The 23,586-nt window shown below is 50.7% G+C and overlaps 9 protein-coding genes across 9 annotated transcripts; 4 read left to right on the forward strand and 5 right to left on the reverse strand.

Moving 5' to 3' along the window:
- Positions 1-796: 796 nt before the first annotated feature.
- AtWU_04772 (GNAT family acetyltransferase) lies at positions 797-2,158 on the reverse strand (the record flags this gene model as incomplete). Its single annotated transcript, XM_035499883.1, has 1 exon — positions 797-2,158. One exon carries the CDS (start codon positions 2,156-2,158, stop codon positions 797-799), a length of 1,362 nt encoding a protein of 453 aa, XP_035355776.1.
- A 1,360-nt stretch (positions 2,159-3,518) lies between these two features.
- AtWU_04773 (uncharacterized protein) lies at positions 3,519-4,353 on the reverse strand (the record flags this gene model as incomplete). Its single annotated transcript, XM_035499884.1, has 2 exons — positions 3,519-4,174; positions 4,242-4,353. The coding sequence occupies 2 exons, from the start codon at positions 4,351-4,353 to the stop codon at positions 3,519-3,521; spliced, it is 768 nt and encodes a 255-aa protein (XP_035355777.1).
- Positions 4,354-6,650: 2,297 nt separating this feature from the next.
- AtWU_04774 (uncharacterized protein) lies at positions 6,651-7,125 on the forward strand (the record flags this gene model as incomplete). Its single annotated transcript, XM_035499885.1, has 3 exons — positions 6,651-6,680; positions 6,733-6,946; positions 7,046-7,125. 3 exons carry the CDS (start codon positions 6,651-6,653, stop codon positions 7,123-7,125), a joined length of 324 nt encoding a protein of 107 aa, XP_035355778.1.
- Positions 7,126-8,720: 1,595 nt separating this feature from the next.
- Positions 8,721-9,350, forward strand: AtWU_04775 (uncharacterized protein; the record flags this gene model as incomplete). Its single annotated transcript, XM_035499886.1, has 1 exon — positions 8,721-9,350. The coding sequence occupies one exon, from the start codon at positions 8,721-8,723 to the stop codon at positions 9,348-9,350; it is 630 nt and encodes a 209-aa protein (XP_035355779.1).
- A 638-nt stretch (positions 9,351-9,988) lies between these two features.
- AtWU_04776 (terpene synthase family protein) lies at positions 9,989-11,428 on the reverse strand (the record flags this gene model as incomplete). The annotated part of the gene is made up of 8 exons (XM_035499887.1): positions 9,989-10,237; positions 10,295-10,328; positions 10,392-10,481; positions 10,538-10,694; positions 10,750-10,883; positions 10,950-11,023; positions 11,077-11,200; positions 11,259-11,428. The coding sequence occupies 8 exons, from the start codon at positions 11,426-11,428 to the stop codon at positions 9,989-9,991; spliced, it is 1,032 nt and encodes a 343-aa protein (XP_035355780.1).
- A 2,337-nt stretch (positions 11,429-13,765) lies between these two features.
- Positions 13,766-15,815, forward strand: AtWU_04777 (ABC1 kinase family protein; the record flags this gene model as incomplete). The annotated part of the gene is made up of 2 exons (XM_035499888.1): positions 13,766-14,547; positions 14,600-15,815. The coding sequence occupies 2 exons, from the start codon at positions 13,766-13,768 to the stop codon at positions 15,813-15,815; spliced, it is 1,998 nt and encodes a 665-aa protein (XP_035355781.1).
- Positions 15,816-17,100: 1,285 nt separating this feature from the next.
- On the reverse strand, positions 17,101-18,912 carry AtWU_04778 (cytochrome P450; the record flags this gene model as incomplete). Its single annotated transcript, XM_035499889.1, has 4 exons — positions 17,101-17,713; positions 17,774-18,559; positions 18,624-18,675; positions 18,735-18,912. The coding sequence occupies 4 exons, from the start codon at positions 18,910-18,912 to the stop codon at positions 17,101-17,103; spliced, it is 1,629 nt and encodes a 542-aa protein (XP_035355782.1).
- A 653-nt stretch (positions 18,913-19,565) lies between these two features.
- Positions 19,566-20,720, forward strand: AtWU_04779 (uncharacterized protein; the record flags this gene model as incomplete). Its single annotated transcript, XM_035499890.1, has 5 exons — positions 19,566-19,776; positions 19,852-19,871; positions 19,950-19,986; positions 20,042-20,501; positions 20,621-20,720. The coding sequence occupies 5 exons, from the start codon at positions 19,566-19,568 to the stop codon at positions 20,718-20,720; spliced, it is 828 nt and encodes a 275-aa protein (XP_035355783.1).
- Positions 20,721-21,638: 918 nt separating this feature from the next.
- AtWU_04780 (MFS general substrate transporter) lies at positions 21,639-23,333 on the reverse strand (the record flags this gene model as incomplete). The annotated part of the gene is made up of 1 exon (XM_035499891.1): positions 21,639-23,333. One exon carries the CDS (start codon positions 23,331-23,333, stop codon positions 21,639-21,641), a length of 1,695 nt encoding a protein of 564 aa, XP_035355784.1.
- Between the last annotated feature and the right edge of the window lie 253 nt (positions 23,334-23,586).

The following is a 23,586-nucleotide window of genomic DNA, read 5'->3' on the forward strand; positions in this document are numbered from 1 at the left end:
TCAAATAGTAAGTCATTGGAGTTTATACCCTAACAGATCTCGCCGTTGACCAGCGGTTGAGAAACGCAGGTTATCGATTGCGCCGGGACCTATATTGCGTAGAGAACTGCTGCCCAGAGGAATCCAAACAGATTTAATCTTATGTAAATATCTTAAAGAACACTCAAACCGGACAAACAAGGAGCAAACTTGTCAGATCCCTTGCTGAAGCACCATTGGAGCACACGATCCTTCTTGCCAGCGGTGACATAGCTGGCTATCCACTCGAGGGCGTTTTATCTTTGGAGAAGAAGTTTGGTTCCCCGGTTTGCCGGTTATCGTGGCCTTGTCGCCTTTAATAACTCTTTAGTTCACTGCAACTGCAAAAGTATTGGTGAATGTACCAATTCTCTCTTCATAATACACGGAGTCCTGAGCAATTCGGTGAGTACTAAGGGTGTCCTTCTTATACGATGCCATGATGAAGGTACTAGGTACCGTGCTAGATACGAACCCAAAAGATATGATATATATATATTCTCACGTTGACTCGCTGGGTGACGGTATCTTGGGGGCGGTGTTGAATACTGGGGATTTACCTGGTTCCTTTGATATGTCGTGGTTGGATAGTGTGCCTTGATGAGTTCTAGTAAAACTGATAATGGGAGGTTGACTATCGCTATAGTACTAGGCATGTACAAGTAGTTGCAGTGACTGCCCACATTTATGAAATTTCCTCGCAAAGAACATGATCTATTTTAAAACGCATATTAACACAACCATGAACAAAATATATACAATCTACATACCATCTAATCTACACCTCCAAAACACACCAACAAACCGTCCACCCTACCCTTCCCCCCAACTTCTCCATAACCCTTCTACTCGCCAAATTATCCTCCGCCGCATTCGAATGCATCCACCCATCATTCAGACCCTCATCCTCCTCAATCCCCCTCCTCATCACCTCCCTCCCCACAACCCCAGCCAACCCAAACCCCCTAACCTCTTCTTCCACATGCAACGTCGCCAAACTCCCATCCGTACCGAGGAACGCCCACGCAACTGGCGTCTGAGTCATATCGCCATCGCGATACACCGCGCAACTCCTCAACTTCGCCAACGTCTCCTCCGATCTGGGGATGACTGTTCTCGACCGTACAAGTCCTAGATTCTTTCTTGGGATGCAGCCATCGCTGAAGTGGAAGCCGGGAGGTAAGTTCCCTCGTTCCTTGACTCGAGGTTGATGGCAGATGACTTCCCTGGGAAGAAGGTACTTGACGTAGGCTGGCTGACTGAAGCGGTGGACTTTGATCCCCGGGATGAAATCTGCGGGTGAGGTGGCCTGCGCGAGAGAGTAGGATGTGTTGGTGTTGAGGAGGGTGGAGAAGAGGCCCGTGTGCAGGTTTCCGAATAAGAAGGCGGTCGGGGGAGGAGGGGGAAGTTGGTGGTCTTGGGGTTGGGTTTGGGTTGAAGGGGATTGGGATAGAGTGGTGAGGTAAGGGGGGAGGAGGTGTTGTTTGATGTGGTGTAACAGGGAGAGGAGTTGGGTGCGTAGGAGGGGGTGGTGTTGAGGTGGGAGGGTGGTTATGGGGATTGTGCTGGTATTGCTATTGCTATCACTATCACTACCAGTGGTGTCTCCTGGGGATGATGCTTCTGGGGAGGTGCTAGTGCTAGTGTAGGGAATAGAGGCGGTGGGTTCGAGACTCGAGTACACCATGACTTGATTCTCGCGGCCAGCGTTAAGGTCAACGTAGGCGATCAGCCAAGGGAGGAAGGATTCAGGATCCGAACGAGCTGCAGGGACCGCGGTGTCAGGTGCCAGAGGAGTCGCAGTGTCGGGGACCCGGGGACCTGGAACTGAAACTAGACCAGGATTAGAGACTAGTTCTGGAATTGATTCCCCTGAGGCTGAGGGTGACACTGGCGACGAGGCTGAGGACGAGGCTGGACCCGGGAATGTGGTTAGGATAACTGCAGTGGGGGACGGATGGGCGATCTCATGCTGGATACGGTGGAGCAAGGGCAGGGAGTGAGGGAGATGGGACCGGAGCAATGGAAGCAGCTGGGTCTGGGTCCATTCAGAATGTGGTGATGCTTCGTCGAAGCGACAGGCCTGATGGAGAATGGGATCCGCCTTGTCCTGAGCATGATCTCGGGTTGCAGTTGACATCCTTGTCAGTGGTGTAGTAGCTGGCATGTGTGCCTGGCGGGTGGCTGGCTGTTTGATCGACTGGAAGTGGGTATAGGCCCGTAAATAGGGAGAAGTAACTAGTAGTTAGGAGGAATGTGAGTGGTGGTGGGATGCCAGACGGAGAAATTCAGATAATGCAATGGAAGAATGGAAGGAAACCACCACGCGAGAGATGTAAAATGTCCGTGTCAACAGTCCTCTAAAAATTGACACTTTGACGGGTTACCTTAATTGAAGGGGAGTGAGTCATGAAAATAGGCTTAATATGACGAGTCGTTAATTTCGGACGTGCCCGAAGGCGTCATTTTACCCAATTGGGGGTGATATGATATAGCTTAAGGGGATATAGTAGTCGATAGTTAATGAGCTAAGAGAGGAATTTGTCATTCTTCCCGAGCACGATGGATGGTCAGTAGATAGATAGATGGAGAGATAACAAACAAGCAAGCCCGTGTTAAGGTGCAAAATTCCTCCTGTCGGGGACCCCGACTTCCCCGATGTGGCGGTGCGTCAAGACAACTTCATCAATAGCACTACCTTAAAAAAATAATTCTCCTAAAATCAGGAGTTAATTTATTCATCCAGTCTAATTCATCTAGTCTAGTTTGAAAATTCAACCCTGACAGCATCAGCATCATAATCATCCATTCTAAACCCCCGGGTTCCTGCGCCCGGTTATTTTTATCCCGTCTAGAAACGAACTAAAACTCCCTAGTGCTGCCTCCGTCGCATGTCTAGTCTCCAGCTGGTAGCCAACTGCGAGTGCTGGTGGCTGGCTGATGCTGAAGCAGAGATTTCATCTTCTGGGCAACGACACCATGTGGGCCTGAATGGAATTGTTTTTCCCTTGTTGTTCTGTGCATTCTGTGTGGAGGAGAATTCTCCTGAGCCGGTGTCGGTCGCGTTTTTGACAGGTCCCATGCTCCCGGGTCGTCGTCATGCCCGTTTGGGTAAAGGAGATGTGGGTGTAGCTTAATTAATCTATGGGGTTGTGATTTGGAATTCTGTGTTTTCGCGTAGATTATGGAGTCGTCGGGATTTACGTGGAGTGATCGACGCATGTTTTGGAACTTGGACGATTATGTAGTGGATAGTATAGTAGCTGCTTTGGGTATATTGTTGTTGGGGGTGCGATGTATATTGCTTCATCGGATGGAGTAGTAGATAAAATATACAACCACCATTGTATGAAACATACTTAGTACTAGTAGTAGTTATACAATTTGCGTCGCTGTAAACCAGAATACTAATTGAAGCTTGGAAAATAAATATATTGAACATAGGAAATATATTTTTACATAGGAGATTCATCATCGTAACCATCATAGCTAACATACATTCACCACGGACTGCGCGGTCCGACCATCCAATCTTCCATTGCCAACCACTCACTCCAGCGGGCTTCCGCTTCACGTACCTCTTCCTCTGCAGCTGCTCGCAATGGCCGTAGAAATGGCGTTTGCTCGTCCGGCAGAATGTCATACGCCGCCTTTGTTGACGCCCACCCGCCGCTCTTTGCCGTAAACAAGTAATTCACCCGCTCTTGCTTGACAATGCTCCCCACTCCCCCGACCCAATCTTCTCCGAAGAACGCGCTAAGCACCTCAGGACTATCCTGTGCTGTTACGATGAGGCGCCGAATGTAGGCGCGTAATGACGGATGGGTTGCCTGGGCCCCAGATTGCTGGCAAGGCAGTTGAATGTTGAGAAATGCGGCCAACGACTGCACTGTCGGGGTATGCTGCGCATAGGAAACAAAGAACTGCGTGCATGCCAGGTACCTCGGGTACCAGGAGTCAAGGAGGTCCGGGCAAAGGTCTGAAGCAGGCTCGGGAACCTCTTCCGTGCCTGTGCGCATAAAGGGTTGATCCTGAAATTGGCAAGGATCAGGGTGGACAGGCCAGCTTGGAGACGAAGGTGTCATGGGAACAGCTAAGGCCGGAGGTTCAGGTCTACCAGGACTGGTTTCAGTGTCCATGTTAAGACAAAGAGATTCTGCGGAAGGGGTTGGCATGGCTTCACGACGATAGGTGACTTAATGGAAACTAGGAAGTAGGCTTACTTTGGGGTTGATATGCCAGAGATGCGGCGGAGAAAGGATCGTGAAATTCGACGTAGGGAGGAGGTGAAGTTGGCCTCGAGTCTTTTCCGCAGGGAGACAGATTCATATGCATGTTGGTATTCATGACCACGGAGGAAGGACATATGATGTCTGAGAGGTTATAGACTTAGAATAGTGAAGTGAAGTCCGGTGAAGATGAAGAATTGGTGAATTCGTGGACCTCAAGCACGAGGGTAGGCCCTCCTTATACTCCTCCTTTCCTCCATGTTGGGAACGACGGTCAGACCGATAAAAATCGGGGATTAGCATGCGGAAATGCAAGGCCCAAGAACGGTGGAAGCAAGCTCACGAGGATCCGCATGGCAGGTGGAGCTGGCGCGCAAACTATTGCCCATGCGAGGATCTGAGGCTATCACGGATTTGCTGCTATTGACGGGGATGGGTCAAGCCACAGCATTCCAGCCACAGAAAAGCGAGCCACGATGATACTATGATAGGACTAGTGGCATAGTTCGTGATGTGGCGCGGGTGGGGCGCAGTGGCTGTGCAGCCCTATTCCGGCCTAAGGCTGTAAGGCCTTGTGAAACCCCGAGCCTGAGGTACACCGTCTTGCCGCATTGGGTTACTGCCCAGGCACCGTGACCCAATCACTGCCCTGATAAATCCCAGGAACCGCAGGGGAGACTTGGAACTACTTTGAACTACTGAGTACAGAGTCAATCCTGGTGTCTTAATGTCTTAGTGCTTCAATACTACTCTACTACTATACCAGATCATTACTAGTAGCCATCATACACCTCGATGATGTATGGCCATTGTTTCTCTGCACCACAGATTTGCAATCCCGGGAACCTGGACAACCCCAGCGACGCTAACACAAAGGATTTGGAATGGCCAAGAGCACCGGGGTCTGCTTCTCCTTCGCTTATCCTCCTTCCCCTCAACCCGCTCACCCATGGTTTAATCTATCGTTGATTGCGTTTAATAAAGCGACCAGCGCCAATGGGAAACTAATATGCGACCGTGTGAGTTTAGCAAGTCTCCCATCTAGTGCCTTTCTTGAGTTACCCATGTCCTGGGTCTGGGTCAAAGCCCACCCACCGCCTGCAAACCTAAGTGTGGTCCTGGTCATCGGCGACCTGGACTAACCTTGACCACAACTTGTTGTCTCCCAGACCAGACTAATTACTCTGCCCACTACTCTACACCCCCCCAGTCAATGGAGAATCAATAGTCGACACCGATCTGTGACAGCTCCTCTGGCATCCCCGCACCCATAGACGACGCAATCATGACACATGATTACCTACTAGTAGTAACTCTCTCAATCTTACACATGGTCCTGATGACCTTGGCTTATGCGGGTGATTGCGAACACCCCCCTGGGTGGTACAGGCATGCGCTCCCTCTTACCCTCATTGTCATCATACATATGCAACCCCCCAGGAACTGCAAACGTGGAGGAGATCCGATGCACCTGACTCCCCAATATGCAAGGGGATGGAGGGGGAGCGAGGGAAGGCCTGCCATCGCGGCCATCGGCCATCGCCCATCGGAGACACCGGTGGTTTGGACGTCGATCAGCAGCGACCAGCCAGTCAGCCAGTCAGACTTGGATCCAGCGTCGTGTTGAGGCCTGGCGTCCACGCTAACCCTGGGTCCACCGCCTTCGCCTGCTTCAGCCGCTGCTTCGAGCCTACTCCTCATCCGGTTTAGAGAGACCTGGCGTGCCTGACGGGTGGAGACCACCGAACCTGGCCGAACCGCTCAGTGGGCGCTCACAATGCTCGTAGGTACCTGCTTGCTGGGATGTCTATTCTGGACCTGAGAGATCGGGATAGCCGCTCCATCGTAGCCTCTCTCTTAGTCTTCGGACCGACATGGCCCAGCTCGTCAGGACGCTAGTCAGATTTAGACAGATTCGTCCCAGTTTTTACCTGATCGCTGGTTCGCTAGTCCCGCAGGCTTATGATATGATGAGATCATGACTGCCGCTAAAACTCAAATCATTCGGGCGATTAGATCCATCACAGTGGACATGCCCGCCAGCCATGGAGGCTGCAGAGATTAATAGAAAAAGAAAATAGTAAAAATGGAAATCTTAGGCCGGCCAAGCCCAGCGTTAATCCAGGGTCACCCTGCCATGCGCTGAAGCTTCCCCACTCTAAATGATTACGGACGGAGTGGCTGACCGTCACCCTCCACCACAGCATGCTTTGCTATCTCATGCTATATAACCATCAAGGTTTCTCCCGGACGGAAGGCACTCGTTCTCCATCCATCACAAAGTCTCTTTCAGAACGTGTATAATAGCATTGATCAGTGCATTCTACAACTCTTCCAACTACTACTACAATATCCTCTACAACCACCACACTCGTCTGTCGCTACCTCGCTCACTCACTCACCATGCCTTACCGCACCAACTACGAGCCTTATGTGAGTGATCTTGTTCCAAAGGAATGGAAGACCAATTACTGATGCCTTCTAGACTAGCCAGAGCTTCGAGATGAAGCGCGAACTTTCCACCGAAGAGATCCTCTACCCTCTCGGGACACTCTACCCACACGTCGTGGCTCTTCAGCTCCAAACCGACGAGTACCCGTGGTGCAAGGCCAACCACTACGCTGGATATGACAGCAGCCTTTCAGTGGACGAAGCGTCGGAGCATTATTCGACCAAGTCGATGCTACGCAGGAACAGTGGTATGTGCACACGTCCTTCATCGGTTGCCTCCGATTTCAAATCCAACCAGTCTGATCTGTCAGACAAGGTGCATATGAGCCACGCTAACGTCTGCGCAGACTCCACAGCATGCCGCATTGTGTCACGAATTCGGCGACTACTCAACCGCGACGAATTGCGACGTCGCCGACAGGCCTGATTGCCTTCCTTCTTTTACATTTATGTTTTGTCGATAAACTTTTTTTCATTCTTCGACTTTCTTCGACGACGCTTTTTTTTTTTTTTTTTCCACCAAGATTCTGCATAGCTACTGAGCGATACCCGTCTGGCATGACGGTTGTTTCATTTGTTTATCACCAACATCATCACATCATCACATCATCTCAACATTGTCCAGCATGCTGGATCACTCTCTGAGACATTTCCTTATCTGTTTGTTACATTTCTTGTCACCGGTTGCACTGGGAGTTATCTTTTCGGGATGAGTTTAGCGAGGAGTTTCGGGCATGGGAAGCAAGGGAGAATCAGGCACGGCCGGTTTCGGTATTGATTAAACCTGACTGACTGGGTCAGATGAGTAACATAATAATAATATTAATGAAGACATGTGAACAACACCCCCAAGGTCATCTATCATCCATCAACCATCCTCATCACTGCGTGAAAATGAAGTAGACTACGGAGTAGATAGTATGTATGGTTCAGGAGACGAAGATCTGCCGTAGACTCGTACAGTAGACAACTCGTTCCCGACTTGACTCCACCCACACGGGGGAAAGGGCCCATGACAAACGAGGGAGGGAGGGATGAACCCAAATCCCCAAACCCAATCTAATCAACAGCAGTGCACAAACACGGACTGGCGGGATCGAACCTGTTCGAACAGGTTTGGACGTGAAACCCATCCCACATCAACCCCCTGCAGACGCCCCGTGAGGAACTGACCGACAGACCGACAGGCAGACAGATCGATACATCCCATGACTACTGCTAACTACTAACCCACACTCATTCTCTCCCCTTTCGTGATAAAGCCCGAGACATGGCCGACGAACGACACGCGCAGCCCCGATGCCTAATTATCCGAATCGAGCCATCCCCGCATTCCATATCATATCACCAGCTGGACAGATCAGATGCAATGGCACGAACCATCGGACGCCTGCTGCAAGTGCTCATCACCACTAGTTTCCTGTGTGTCACGATGATCCAGAGGGCTCCTGCTCCTGCTGCTGCTGCTGCTGCCGCTCCCCTTTCATTTCAGATTCTGCAGCGTGGCTGTCAGAACTTTGAACGGGTGTTCCCGCGCTGGCCGCGATGATAAGTTTCTGGAGGGCCGAGGGGCTGGGGGAGGGATCGGATCATGATTTCAATATGAGAGATCATATTCGGTGTCTGTGCGTGGAATTGCCCTGGAAATCTTCATGAGGGAATTTACGATTTTGAATTACTATTGGTAATTTGATGATGATGATGCTGATAATGATGCTGCTGATGATGCGAAAAGCAGGTGCATGACCGAAAGATGGATGCCGAGGGATGATGACCGATTTCTGCGGGGTGTCGATCAATCAGGGGAAAAGAAGAACAAGAAATCTGGAGTTTGAGGAGAAACCAACAACCAACTGAGCGGGTTTGCTTTCTTCCTCCTTCCTAACAATCCATCTTTTCTTTTTTTTTATTTCCCATGACGAAGCCTACGATAAAACAGAGTTAATTAAGACCGGTTTCTTGATTTTACATGCAGCGCGCAGGCCGCCATCACATCTACTACCATCACCACCACCACCCACCATGCGCCTCCTCCACCTCCACCTCCCGCCGTCTCTCCTCCTCACCACCATCCTCTTCCTCCTCCTCCACCCCCTCCTCACCACCGCCAAATTCAGCCCCCTCTGCATCCGCGTCCTCACCACATTAACAGGCCGCCCCAACGACATCTTCACCAAATTCCAGCGTGAAGTCTGCGACAAGGGATGCCAACCTACCGTACCGCACTGGGATCTATGGACGCGCAACAATACCTTCCTGCCCGCGGTGCGCAGTCTCATGGAACATGTTGATAACCCGCGGCAGGAGGAGGCGATGGTGCGGCTGGGCGATGATGTAGCAGATGTGATCAAGCGACAGTGCGGGCCATTGTTGCAGGGCAGGGATATTTGCTCTGATGATGAGACGTTGGCGGCGTTTGGGACGTGCTTTAAGAAGGGGTTTGTGCGGGCGGCGCTGAGTAATTTGCCGACGTTGTTGCCGTTGGCGAGGGAGGAGGTGTGTCGCGAGCAGTTGGAGTGGTTGAAGAAGGATGAGTTGTGGGAGGTGATTATTCCGGGGAAGATGAGGGAGTATGCGGGTGTTTGTAGGAGGTTGGGTGGGGGGTTTGGGGGGATGGGGGTGGTGGGGGTGGAGGAGTTGTTGGGGGTGTAGTTAGTATTTGTTTTGTTTTGGGGTTGGGGGGAAATATCACGAATATACTTAGCATTATCTACTATCCGACTATTTTCCTGACTTTTTCTAAAGCTACCAAAAGTGACCCTTGGGCATAGATGATGGTCTGGTTAGTACTCGAAGAGCATAACTTCATTTGATGCAAAGCGGATCCAACGAAGGATACATGGTTTGTGCTGTGATAATAGCTAGTGGCTTCCCACATTTCTCGAATGCTCATCCAATATAGGACTTACGTTGCTCGTATCACTCACTCATCACTAACAAAGTCTTACGGCAGATCCAGAGCATAGAAAATGAGCAACATAATATTCTTGGATCTAGTGCATTCTCATTTCCATTGGATCAGTAGTAATTACCTTCTTGGGACATCACGGTAACGATTGAACTCAACTCAATCGCTTGGACAAATGGACTCCCGCATGATAGTAGTGGTGTGTTTAGCTGACAATAACCTTTTGGCCAGAGGGCCCTTTACGTCTGCCCAACAAGCCTTTCAAGTTCAGCCACATCATTGTCAGATCCAACCTGAAATGTAATAGTTTGATCAGGATTGATATCCGTTTGCTTGATCCAGCGCTTGCTAACATAACTTGGTAAAGGTCAGCCAAGACTCTCTATTTGGCCAGGGTTCTGTAATACCTCCAGTGTATGAGTCCCATGAACATGTCCGTACAGCAATTGATGAAGACTTCCCGAATACGTCGTCCTTGGGCGTCCTCACCCACACAGAGCCTATCTGCATTGGCGCAGAAGCCCTCGACTTCTAAACGACAAATATGGTAGCTGAGCTGCATTGCCTGGTTAACATCAAGTCCTATGTTTGCCATAAGCACCGGAATCAGGTTCTCCAGCTGTCCATCATTCTGGTGTTGTCAGTGACAGTCAAGTGTAAAACATGAGGGATCGGTCTCATGACATACATATTCCTTTTGGAATGAGTGTATATCGTTTGATCTGACGATATTGACGCCATATTTAGTGTCCATGAATGGGAAGAACATTGGGTAAATGACTTACATGTGAGCCAAGTAAGATGTATGTTTCCACATGCGGGACATGTGCTCTTTCTCCACGTGAGCCCTCGTAATATTGAATCCATATGCAAAGCTTGTTGATTGCTTGGTAAGAAGACTAGAAAGCGGAGAACACAGCAGAAGACTCACGGAAAGGTGCATATAACACAGTACACAGCTGCTGTCCGCTCCCTCCGTTGCCAGTAACTCTCCACCGATGGCATGGCACTGCTGCTGAACAGACTGTCAACGTTGCTAACGCTGGAAACATATCCCAGCATTTGTTCGAGAAGGATCTGGCAAGTTTCTTCGATAGTCAGACTTAACCTGCAGTACCAGATACATTGGTGTATGTAGCATACCTCTGTCACAGTCCTGGCGAATGTGTGCTCCAACTTCATCCCAGCAACGCAATGCCTTTTGCTGCTCCACTGGAAACTGTGATATGTCTGGATATTCGCCTTCTAGGAGAAGATTGTACTTGAAATATTCCAGACTTGCATCTCGGTAGCGAGTCGCTGCCTGACGGTCGTCCTTTAATGCACCGCAATCGAACACTTACCGGAAATCATATTCCTCAGCATAGTCAGTCATAAATGGGAAGAATGGGAACTCACAGTCATCCCAGATGAAATACTACATTTTGTCAGTCAGAATGTATGACAATTAGTAGGAAGCGCCGAACATACCCAAAACATGTATTTTGCCACCGTGCAGAGTTTCTCATACGAAGTGTCTGAGCAAAGGATAGCAGAAAACAGAGTGCAATCGGCCTGTTCAAATTTTCGCCTTGTGAGATCATCATCCACATAGCTACTGCAAGTCAGAATGTGGCCCATTCCATGAGACTTTATGTCGGGAATTTCGGTACCGTCGCATCCAGGGAGCCAGACATTCATCTCGTGCCTTCTGGTACATGGGATGAATTTTGAGTTCCCAATCAGGAAGTAGCTTGTATAGGTTTGGTATGGTAACATTTCGGCCTTTGATAGACTCGCGCAGCTGTATATACTGATCACTGTTATAGAATTCAGAAGTCATGGCTTCTAAAAGAGAGAACTATAGACGATATGGCTGTGATGGAGAAAAATGGGGGAGAAAATATCTCGAACCCGGAGGGAGTATTACCATTTTATACCTGATTTGACGATTGCGACATGCGTATGTCCGGTTCTGGATTCGAATTCAATGTAGATCCAACAAGGGAACAGCGGGTTAGCATTGCACATGAATTACACTGCAGTGATAGTTCGGTGGCTACGTTTTAATCAGCTGCCCAAAGAGATATTGATTGCCTCGAAACTACTTCGTTTTCCCTACTACGCCCAGCGCGCGAAGTCAACCCTCCCAACTTGATTTAGGTATCTGATTTCATCGCGAGGCATCATTGTGTTGACCTGGCGCTCGCATTGGACTGGCGCCAAATAGGCCCAGTCTCCTGACAACCGGATAGTTGATGATTCGCTGCAATGCAACTGCAACATGCCACTTTCGGATTCTGCGTCAAGACGAACCGGAGGGTCCTGGAACAATCATGCGTATGTCTTTCGATAGGCAGCTGCTGTCACGAATGTAAGGGGCTGCCCTTGAGTTACTATGGGCGGTTTCGAGTTCATGGCACTATAAAAACAGCAGGTCCATCGCTAAGGTTTACAACGCAGTCTACGAGCCTTACTATAGACAACCCAATTTAGAGCCAAAGATCTTTCTTACATAAGGGAGCAAATTTACCCTGGATTGCAAAGAAGATTCTCGAATCGTTCCTTGTAGTTTCCAGTAAGGTAACTGGTAAAGAGATTTCACTAGGGAAGCTAATAGCAGTATACGTGTTTAAGAGAACTTGCAAGAACGTGTAGTACTAATCTAGCTCTTATCGTTAACTTGGTAATCACAGCGGGTTATGCATTGTGTGCTATATACCCTACCTCACATCGTTAGTCACCCATATCAGCACCAATTACATCTAGAGGCAGAGTAAGGGATGATAAGCTTTGGAGCATCCCTATCTTCCAGGTTTTCATGTGAAGAGCATTGACATGAATACCGCTGACATAGTGCACAAGAGTATCATAGTATTCGCATTTGGGTGAACCTGAAGTTACATATTGTAATTATGGTATGGATAGCTGCCGAGACTTCAGTTAATACAAAGCGCGCAGAAGTAAGAGAAAAGAAAATTTTATTTTGCAAATATGCGCTTCTTGTCTATTCCCCGTATCTGTAGCGGTAGTATACAGTCAGCCCTTCAGTATCCCAGGGGTTCCCTCGTCCATCTTAATAATTCAGCTCGCGGCAGGATGTATAACAAGCATCCCACTCATGCTCGGGGGTGTACTTTTAGGGACAATCATGTACAGGTCTGGTTGTGAGCCGGCTTTGTTCAGCTTTGGTATACAGACGTGGAGCGACTACACTTGCTTATCATCATGTCGATCCCACCTTTTCTGACGCAGGAGATGGCCACGATTATGGGCATGCTGTCCGACCTTCGGTCACAGCCCCTGGCGCCACACTGGCTACGGGGCATGAGCACATTGCTATTGGCAACTCGATTCGCCCCTATCGTTGCTCAGTTTGTGTATGTAGGCCGCTCTGCTGAATCGTCATATTGAACTTCTGGAATGCTCTCTTTCCCTCTGGTCTTGGGACGCAGATCGGACTTCTACACTGTGTACGTCTACTGGGCTAGGGTAACACTAGTAGTCTTGTTTAGCGTGTTGAAACCTTAGATTTACAACTGACATCCCTGGTTATGCTCAGTGGAAGACTTGATCTCACTTGAACATGAAGAGCAACATTGGTGCTCTTTGAAAACCATGCCGGTTTTGCGATGCGTTCACATTCCATCGTACATGAATCATTCATGTCATGTTCTGTCACTGCACACTGCTTTGGCCTGGAGTAGGAAGAACAACAATAAAGATATCTGATTTAAAAAAGATCTTTGAGTAGCACCAGACATCTGTGGTTTACTGTTTCTATAGTAGTTCAGGGTTAGATTCAATAGGGGATCCACACTGATAGCGAAATCTCAGAGAGAACAACCACAGCTACTACCTTGATTTCATATGTCGAGGTAATTTGGACTGTACAACATCATTTTTTCCCCCTTATATTCCCCTAAGGGGTATATATCTGAAGAGAGTGGAAATGATGGGAGAAAACGTGTATTTTGGTTCAATTCTCCGCCCGAATGGCCCGATCGGGCAATTCGTCATCCTCTCCGACTTCCTTCTCCGCCTTCACGTCATCTGCGTTTCCCCCTCTGTTTCTGCTTCCTTGAAATCCGCTTACTTCTCGCCATTGTCACGCCATTGACTTCACTGTCCTCTTACATGCCCCCGCCATGACAATCTTCATACCTGTCTCCTCGTTCTGATGGCATCGGCCACCGTCTCCCGCGCCTGGCGCTCCCTTCCCTCCCAGCTTGCTCGCCCGCGTGTCCATCTCTCCCCTCGTGCACCCCGTCAGCCTCTCTTGCAACTCCGTCAATATGTCCAGGCAGGCCATTACCAGCCTTTCGTCCCCCCCTCGCCAGCCTCCCTAGGTAGACCTACCAAGGCCAAAACCTACGATCGCACCCGAAAATGGCTTCGTCGGCTGTTCTACCTCTCGCTAGCCACCGGCACCGTCTACGTTCTCGACACCCAATTCTACGCCTCGTCTCTGACACGGACGGCTCGCACCTTTAGCTTGGGTCTTCTGGTAGCCCTGGATTACAAGATAAACTTCCGTCCCAACCCGCCGCTGGCCAGAGACATCAACGCCGTACACACCCGCAATGCTGAGCGTCTGTCCGACCTCCTGCGTCACAATGGCGGTCTGTACTTGAAGATCGGCCAGGCCATCGCTATGCAGTCCGCTATCCTGCCCCCGGAATTTCAGAAAATGTTCTCGCGCATGTTCGATGACGCCCCTCAGAACGACTGGAAAGATGTCGAGAAGGTCATCCGCGAGGACTTTGGCCGCTCCGCTGAGGAGGTTTTTGGCGTCTCCTTCTCTGGTGAGCCCGGCAAGGGTGTTATGGAGCGGGCTGCGCGCGCGAGTGCCAGTGTAGCACAGGTACATTGGGCGCGTCTTCCGGATGGTCGTGAGGTGGCAATCAAAATACAGAAACGTGAAATCGCTCAACAGCTGAAATGGGATCTGTGGGCTTTCAAGTAAGCTCCCACCCCGCACCCCGCATCGCACACAAAATGCTAATGAGAACAGAGTCGTTGCCTGGATCTACAGCCGTACCTTTGATATCCCATTCTACAGCTTGGTTCCTTATGTGTCTGAGCGTCTCTCCCTTGAGACCGACTTTGAGAATGAGGCCGACAACTCCGAGCACATGGCGCGTTTGGTCGCCGGAGAGTCCCGTCTCCGCGGCCGCGTGTACATTCCGAAGGTCTACCGCGAGCTCAGCTCTAAGCGTGTCATGACCGCCGAGTGGATTGAAGGTGTCCGCCTCTGGGACAAGGACTCCATCACGCGGACTTGGCGTGGCGGTTGGCGCAGCGGCACCCCAGGCTGCCATGGCACGCCTCTCGATGCGCGCAACACCGAAGACCTTGTCGCCAAAGTGGCTCGCAATCCGAACCTTACGACCAAGATTAAGCCCGAGCGCGATCACTGGCGCGGTGGATACGCCCGCGCTGGTCTCGGCCTTTCTCTTAAGGAAGTCATGACTACTATGGTAGACCTCTTCTCCGCACAAATGTTCCTCTGGGGCATAGTCCACTGCGATCCGCACCCAGGCAACATCTTCATCCGCCGGACTCCTTCCGGTCATCCGGAGCTTGTCCTCATCGATCACGGACTCTACATCCAGATGGACACCGAATTCCGACACCAGTACGCCCGCTTCTGGAAAGCCCTTCTCACCTTCGATAACACCACCCTTAACTCCATCGTGCGCGGCTGGGGCGTCCAGAATGCTGACCTCTTCGCCTCTGCGACCCTGATGCGACCTTACCGCGGCGGCGACCTCTCGACGCACCGCTCCTTCGAAGGGCTCAGCAAATCTGAGCGTGCCACGCGCCACTACGAAATGCAGCAAGCTGCCCGCAAAGCAATTCGTGACATACTCGGCGATGAGTCCAAATGGCCCCGCCCACTGATCTTCATTGGCCGCAACCTTCGCATCGTTCAGGCCAACAACCAGTTCCTGGGCTCGCCCGTCAACCGCGTCAAGATTACCGGAACTTGGGCGTCCCGCGCGCTTGTCGAGTCTCCGGACTTGTCGGCATCGGAGAAGCTGAGGAACTTTGGTCGCCATCTGCTGTTCCGCGTAGTGCTGTTCAGCACGGACCTGTTTTTCTGGTTCACGAAGGTGCGGCAGTTCTTGAGACTTGGTGGTGGTATGGAGGATAGCATTGAGGCGCAGATGCAGGGAATGGCCAAGGATATGGGTGTGGAGCTGAGTCAAAATGTCTTCGAGGGTTAGACAGGGTCTTGGGTTGGACTGTACAAAGGGATCTAGATGTATATTTACTTCTCCTCTATGACATGCTTTATATAAAAGAGATAGAGAAAACTCCACTGTTAGTACTATCATGGCACATCACTATACCCATAGGTTTGGGTACTTCATCACGAGTTCTTGATACGTAGTTACCGATGATTACTTTAAATTATTTCGCGCATAGTATATTCATCGAATCTAAATAAATGGACCCGACGTATTACCGATGGATGGTCCATTGACCCTCCAAAGCGATACTGATTCATAGTGCAGCCGCCGATTTGCCAGGTTTCGGCTTACCCCACAGTGAGGACCCATCCGCAGGCCATATAAAACTTACAAATTTCAGCCCTACTATAGACCTTTCAGGGGTCCAGCTCAAATAACCAGCTTAAAAGATATCCCACCCCATAAAAACCAAGAAATACCCTCCCATTCATTACAAACTCCCCATTCCAAAAGACCATATATACAACACCCTATCGAAACCGCCACCACCACCACCACCAATGCCACCAACCATCCTCCCATCCCTCTTCGAAACCCTCTCCTTCTACCTAATCCCATCCCCAGAATGGAGCCCCTTCTGGTATAGTCTATATGACGGGCTAGGAACCTGCATGATTGTGTGGATCCAGCTCTACTTCTTCGGCATGTCGACTGATATCACCATCCAACTTGTCGGGTTTATTACCATGCATCTTGTTACATTTCCTATTGTAGCTTGGCATGCTTACTATGGTGATGGATGGACGGAGGAAGCGGTGGATATGTGTTTGGGGATTGTACCTGTGTTGGGTTTGGATGTGGTTACTGTTTGGTTGGTGTCTTGGAGGGGGAGGGGGGGATTGGGTATGTAGTTTGTTTGTTTGTTTGTTTGATTTTTGGGTTGGATTTGATTTTAGGATGCTATGTTTTATAGAAGTGGGTGGTGGACTGACAGATTACCAGATCAGGAGTTGGGAGCGAAGGATTGATTGTTTCCTGTCCTCTGGACAGGCATAACGCAAGTGGAATTGATAAAGGAAATTATACGATGTAGGAATCGAATATGTGATGTAAGTGTGTGGTGTCTTGCCATTAACGACTTGACTGATGCTGTGGCAACCACAGACGAGAGATCTTCGACATGCTCTATACACATTCAGCTATTCCATGATTGAAGAACCAGACTATACAACTATTTACTTGCTGGGAAATATTGACAACACCTCCAACATATCCCTTCACCCCACCCATATTCCACCCTTCACCACGTATAAAAACTTCAACTCCTCACCGTCACAAACAAATCCCCCGCCGGCGCTGCCGCCGCCAACGACGGCAAATCCATTCGAATGTCCGGAACTTTCGGGCTCTCCACAACATCCCCATCAGCAGTCGTGACCTCCATCTCAAATCTTCTCAAACTCATCGCAACCAACAAATACACCTCCCGTTCAGCAAAGTACCTCCCCGGACACAGCGTATGTCCACCACCAAACGGGAAATATTCCTTCGCCTGCCTGATCTTCGGATTTTTCAAGAAGCGAGTATAGTCGAACTCCGCAGCCCCGGAACTAAAGACACCCTCAGCCAAGTGGAAGTTTCGCACGGGACCGAAGACTTGGTCTCCCTTGTGAATTATCTTAGTTCCGACGGAGCAGTCATCCACCGCTTTGCGCACTGCCGTTGAGAAATTGTATAGACGAAGGGCTTCAGCCCAGAGGGCATTGAGATGGGGACATGCGCTGGATAGTTTCTCCATGTCGCATCCTTGGTCGGAGGTTGGGCTGGGGAAGCAGGCGGATATTTCGCTCTCAATGGATGCTTTCAGGGTTGGGTTGGTGAGAATGTGTGCGAACATCCAGAAGGCGATGTAGTGGGCGTTATTGTTTATTCTGCAGTTTGCCAATCAGTTTCATTAATGTAAGGGTTGTTGGGGCGGGGGATAAACATACGCCCAACAGATCATCATGATCAGGCCAGCGCGGTCATGAGCAGGCAAGCCCAAGTTCGTCAGTTCAGAGTTCATAGCTCCGAATATCCAGGCGGTGTTCTTTCTCTTGGATTCAGGTAAATCCAGATATACAGCGAGAGCCGCGATAACACGCTTGCGATCCGCTTGTAGCCCCGGTGCGAGGAAGTGGGGGAAGTTATAAAATATCTTCCAGCTCGCGTCTTCCCAGCGCTGGTAGATGCGGGTAAATTCCGGCTCAATCTCGAATAGCTCCTCGCCGAAAAAGGTTCGGAATGCGCTCTGCGCAAGGACATAGCGACAGAAGCGTCCCAGGGGGAGTGTCACGGAGGTATCGGCTCCATCACATTTGAAAGAAGATACCTCCTTAGCCAAACCCTTACGTAGGAGTGAGATATCAAGGAACCGAGACAAAAACACAGGATAAGCCTCCAGTAAGCCATTAAGGTGCTCACCCGGCAGTAGCTGTGTCTTGAACCACTGGCTCTGCAAATGCATATAAGAGAGCTTTTTCGGATTGGCACACGATAGCAGGGATCGCTCGAGTGTCTGTTTGTCAGAAAGCAGACGCGCTGGATCAGGTTTATATAGGTTGCGCACGTGGTGCGGTGTTATGCCAAAGGCCATGAGCATGCGAGATGTGAAAGGGTCGTAGCTTAGGGCACTGGTGTTTCGCCACACGCTGGATAGGTCTCTGATGTTCCTGATGATAACTGTTGTGCCTCCCATGAGGATGACGCTGTAGGGCTCGGTGTCGGGGAAGTAGGCACTGTTTGTGGAGACGTTGTGTTTTAGTTTCTGGGATGTTGGAGAGGGGGGTAATGGTGGCTTACTCTGCTCTTCGATATACATTTTCTGCGCATCGTACGAAGGAGACTGTATGGCCTGTTTGATGGTGCGTTAATTGAAAGATCATGGATGTGTAAAGGGTGAAAGAGACGCACCAATAAAAGGAATCCAGTATGGTAGTATGCGTGGTTCGTTAGGGTAGAGGGCGGGAGCGATGTAGAAGCGCCAGAGATACCAAAGTGACCATAGAATGGTTATAGATACTGCTGTGAACGCTGGGGGGCTTTCTGCATCCCCAAGAGGGATTTTGTGGTGTGACAATGGCCACTCCATAATGGAGGATACAGCAATGTAGGTTCGTCGGTGGAGGATATTGAAGTGGAAGGAATGAATAATTCAAGTCATTAACAAAGAGTGGAGGGGAAAGCGTGGCTCCATGACCGCGTTCTGATATGGTCAATGGTCTCAATTTCCAGTGCAACCATCAGTATGCTGAATGGCCATCTGCAAACAAAGAGGCAGAAGATACTGCGATAAGCACTAGAAATTTCGCTTGGTGTCTCTGTCTGTATTATTCTGTATAGATGACAAGAAGTGTGGTAATTTGCAATCCCACCGTCGATACGAATCGTCAGTATCTAAACAGTACCGGCAGTGGCTGCCTCAACAGGAACCTCTGCACTGACCCTGCGCCACGCCCACTCCACTTATCTAGAGTTTGAATCATCTTGAAGATGACCAAAATGGCCCCTTCAAGGCTGAAGAATTCCAAAATAAGATAACGTTCCGGACCGATTTCTGTCTGGCCCTCCTGTCAACATCCTTCGCACCTCGCTTCCAAGATCTAGGACCAATCGATTTGACCAATATCTGCCTTGCGGCATGATGCACGATACGTTTGGTCCTTCTGCGGTATATAGCTGTGCCTCGAGGATTTCTTCCTGGAAGCAATACATTCCTTTCAGCTACCGTCAACTTTCCTCACCATGGCAGCCGCGTCTGCAACCATAGACATGTCTCAGGTTCCTGCGGGGACACCTCCCGCCGGGGTGACTCCCAACCTATATGGCAATCCTCCGTCATTGCAATCTACGATCATTGGATTTGCCGCACTCTTCTACATCCTGACCACCATTGCTGTCTCCCTTCGCCTGTATTCTGTTGCTCGGAGCCTACAGAAGATTGCCGCAGACGATGGTAAGCACTCTCAGCCATGGAGAATTCCATGTACCGCCTCCTCTTGCCTGTCAATCTGACTCACATCGTCTCTAGTTCTATGCATACTTGCCGTGGTAGGATGGCTCGAGCGGCGGCCTCCGCATCTCCACATTTCTCCGCGGCTACGATAGCTGACACTCAATTCGGGGCAGATCTGCACTTTCGCCTATATGGGTTTTCTGATCCACTGTAAGCATGCGCTTCCCATGAATATAGCCAGTGCTAAAAGACCTCCTGCCCTCAGTGAGCTATGCAGCTCGGCACATGTGGGACGTGCCTTTATCGTGGCTGTATAGCGACCAAGAATACTGGCGACTGCGCTTGGCGCAGAATCTTTTCAACCCGCTCGCCTTTTTCTTTTCGCGGGCACCAGTATTCGTGCTCTACCGCCGTCTGTTCGATGCCCCACTTCACCGCAATTTTTCCAAGGCATGCTGGGCTGGTCTGATTGCGGCATTTTTGCTATATATCCATACCTTCATTCTGACGGCAGTTGTCTGTGCCCCGCGCGCGGGCCACTCATACCTTGATATGGACACCTTCCACCGCTGTTCAAAGGCGTTGCCGGACGCAATTGTGCAGGGAGCAGGGAACATTCTCCTAGATGCCTATGCACTGATCCTGCCGCAGCCTATAATCTGGAAATTGAAGTTATCGCGGCAGAAAAGGCTGAACATCGCCTTGGTATTCGGTGTTGGTTGTATGTATGTGTCAACCCGCCCCACCTGGACCCTGAATATGGACATTTGGCCTATCATGTGCAGATCCCGACAGCCCACATATACGAGGATCGTCTCTCACTAACAATGCACACGCCATTTAGAGCTCTACTAGCCAGCTGCATTAGCATGTACTACCGAGTCCAGCTGCACGTTGGGAGCGATACTGACTGGAACGAAGGCGCATACGATGTTACCTCGTAAGTCCTCCGCCCCGAAGGACGTGTCTTGGCGCTGCAGAGACGGCAGGTAATGGGAAAAGGATCAGACTCATTGGACTGACTGCATTCCACCTCTTGGCAGAATCTTGGAGCTTAATATCGCTATCATCTGCAGTTGCTCGCCAGCCGTGTGGCGGCTAATACATCGAAACCATTCGCACGGCTCCGACTCCAGAGGCATGGGCAGCACGCCAAGGCGACAACCACGATTATTCTTCTCCTCGCTTACGGGGTCCATAGTTGGGTTGCTCGGCTTTTCACAAAATGCTAGTAAGAGTAGCAGCAACGGCGGAAAGTCGTTTGGGTCCTCATCGTCAGCGACGCCTAATCCCCAAGTCAGCCAGGGATCATCAGACCAGCGAGGCCCTTATCACAATTTACATAGCTCATCAGATCTGCCGAAGAATGCGGCTCAATCGGAGGGGTACGAATTGGGTCGACCACATCAGAACGAGGGGAATTGAGTGGATACTTGCTCGTGTATGCAGTCTTTGGCCCCCGATTACAAAGTTCTGAGCATCTATAGGCGCTCGTGCTGCTTCTAGTCTTTATAAATAACTGAAAGTTAATACCATGAACACATTACGGTAATTCACATTAGCTTACGGAGTAGTATTTGCAATCAAGTCACTTGTATGATATTTCCTAGCGCAAAGCTTATCCGACATCTCGGAAATTTTGTCATATGCAGACCACTTTAGAGACCCTCGCTTAAGAACTTGCACTTGCAGAAATCTGCCTTGGGCCCTGTTTCTATCATTCTATCATCATCCACTACTAAGCATCTATTACTTTCTACATCCATACACCTACACACGAAACATCACCACCCATACACCCGCGCACACCCTAATCAACAAATCCCCGAACCATGCATCTGCAGAAACATAAGCACTAAACCTTAACCTCGAGCCCTACCTTCAGTTCCCTCAGCCCCCTTCTCACCCCCCTTCTCACCCACAGCCTCATCCACAACCCTCTCCTCCTCATCCCTCTGGATATCCCCCTTCTCCCTCAAGCCATACCCATTCTCCTCCAACTCCCCCCTCAAAACCACCTTCCCCATCCCCAACCCTACCACAACCCCCACCAACGCAAACGCCAACCCCACAAACCACACCGTCCTCAACGCCAACCGATACACCTCCCTCACCTGCTCTCTCTGCACCGTATCCATCCCCGCTCCCGAATCCCCAGCAAACTCCGCCGCCGCACCATACGCCCTCCCATCCAACAACCTCTCCCTCAGCTTCTCATCATCAATGATCCTCCCTGCGTACACATCCACCCTCGCATTAAACACAATCCCCGGAGCCGTAGATCCCCACACGAACGCCAACGACCGCAGGAACGCATACACGCCCGTAGAACTCGCCGTATCGGCAGGACCCAGAGAAGATTGGATAGCAGGGAGGATAGTTGTAGCTAGGAAACCCTGGCCTAATGCAGCGGGGAGCTGGACGCAGACCCATGCGGCGCGGGGAGAGTTTGCGGAGAGTAGGGTGAACAGGCCCAGGGCGAGAGAGAGGGCCGCGAAGCCTGTGAAGTGCAGTGGGCGGCAGAAACCCGTTCGGGACATGATCGTGCCGGCGACCATGGCGAAGGGGATTAGAAAGGCGCTGTAGGGGAGGAGGTCAATTCCTGATGTTAGTGGGGACTTGCGCTGCACGCCTTGGAAGTAGATGGGGAGAAAGTAGAGGGTCCATTGCATGAGGAGAGCGGCGTCGAAGGCGAGGATGAAGCCGAGGAGGCTGTTGCGGGTGGAGAAGAGATGGGGAGGTATGCATGGATGGGGACAGTATTTCTGTGGGAGGGCTTCGTAGATGTGGAAGAGGATCCAGCCAATGATGCCGATGATTAGGGGCACAAGGGTGGAGGGGGAGGTCCAGGGGTGGAGGGTGCCGCCGCCGACGAGGGCGAGGAGTTGGGAGAGGATGGACCCGGCGAAGAGGATGTTGCCGGGCCAGTCGATGCGGTGGATGGAGGAGGATGTGTTGGAGGGAGAGGATTGGGGGGCGTCGAGGCGCAGGAAGAATAGCATGAACAGAAGTACGGGCCCGGCGAGGGGCAGGTTGAGGTAGAAGACCCAGCGCCAGTTGGCTTGGGCGAGGGCGCCGCCGAGAACGGGGCCTAGGACGGCGCCGACGGCTGCGAGGGAGAGGACTATGCCTAGGTATTGGCCGCGTTCGCGCTGGGGGACTAGATCGCATACAATTAGGTCCACGAGGATGTAGATGCCGCCTGAGCCGAGCCCTTGGACCGTGCGACCGCTGATCAACTGGCCCACTGTGGAGGCGCCGCCCGCTAGGCCGCTGCCCAGGAGGAATAGGGCCACTGAGATTAGGATGGGGTTGCGTCGGCCGTAGATGTCGCAGAGTTGGGCGAGAAAGGGTTGTACGATTGTTTGGGCGATGGTGAAGCTGTTGGCTATCCAGATATAGTCGGTTTCGCCGCCGAGAGAGGCGGTTACTTTGGGGAGAGCGGTGCTTATGATTGCACCATCTAATGCGGACACAAAGGAGAGGAGGCAGAGCGATAGGAAGACGAGCCAGAAGGAGATGGTGTGTTTTTGTGGAGGGTGTGGGTGCGCCTCCATTGCTCAAGACCAGTTGTAGGGGTGGAAGGTGTAGTTAGGGTTGTGGGAAGGAAGGTTAAGGGTGCGTTCCGTCTGGTGGGAAAAAGCCTACATATTAACTTGGACGCATATCTTAGGTGTATAGGTTGACAGCTGCGTGGCATGTCAAAGGGCCTTTAAGGGGTATTTGCAAGGGTTCAGTATTGGGGATCTCCCAAACAGACACAGGACACAGTCCAACAGTAACTCCGTAGCTCATTTTTGAATCCAACAC

The sequence above is a fragment of the Aspergillus tubingensis genome (assembly GCF_013340325.1).
Source record: "Aspergillus tubingensis WU-2223L DNA, scaffold_6, whole genome shotgun sequence".
In the NCBI taxonomy this organism is placed as follows: Eukaryota; Fungi; Ascomycota; class Eurotiomycetes; order Eurotiales; family Aspergillaceae; genus Aspergillus; species Aspergillus tubingensis.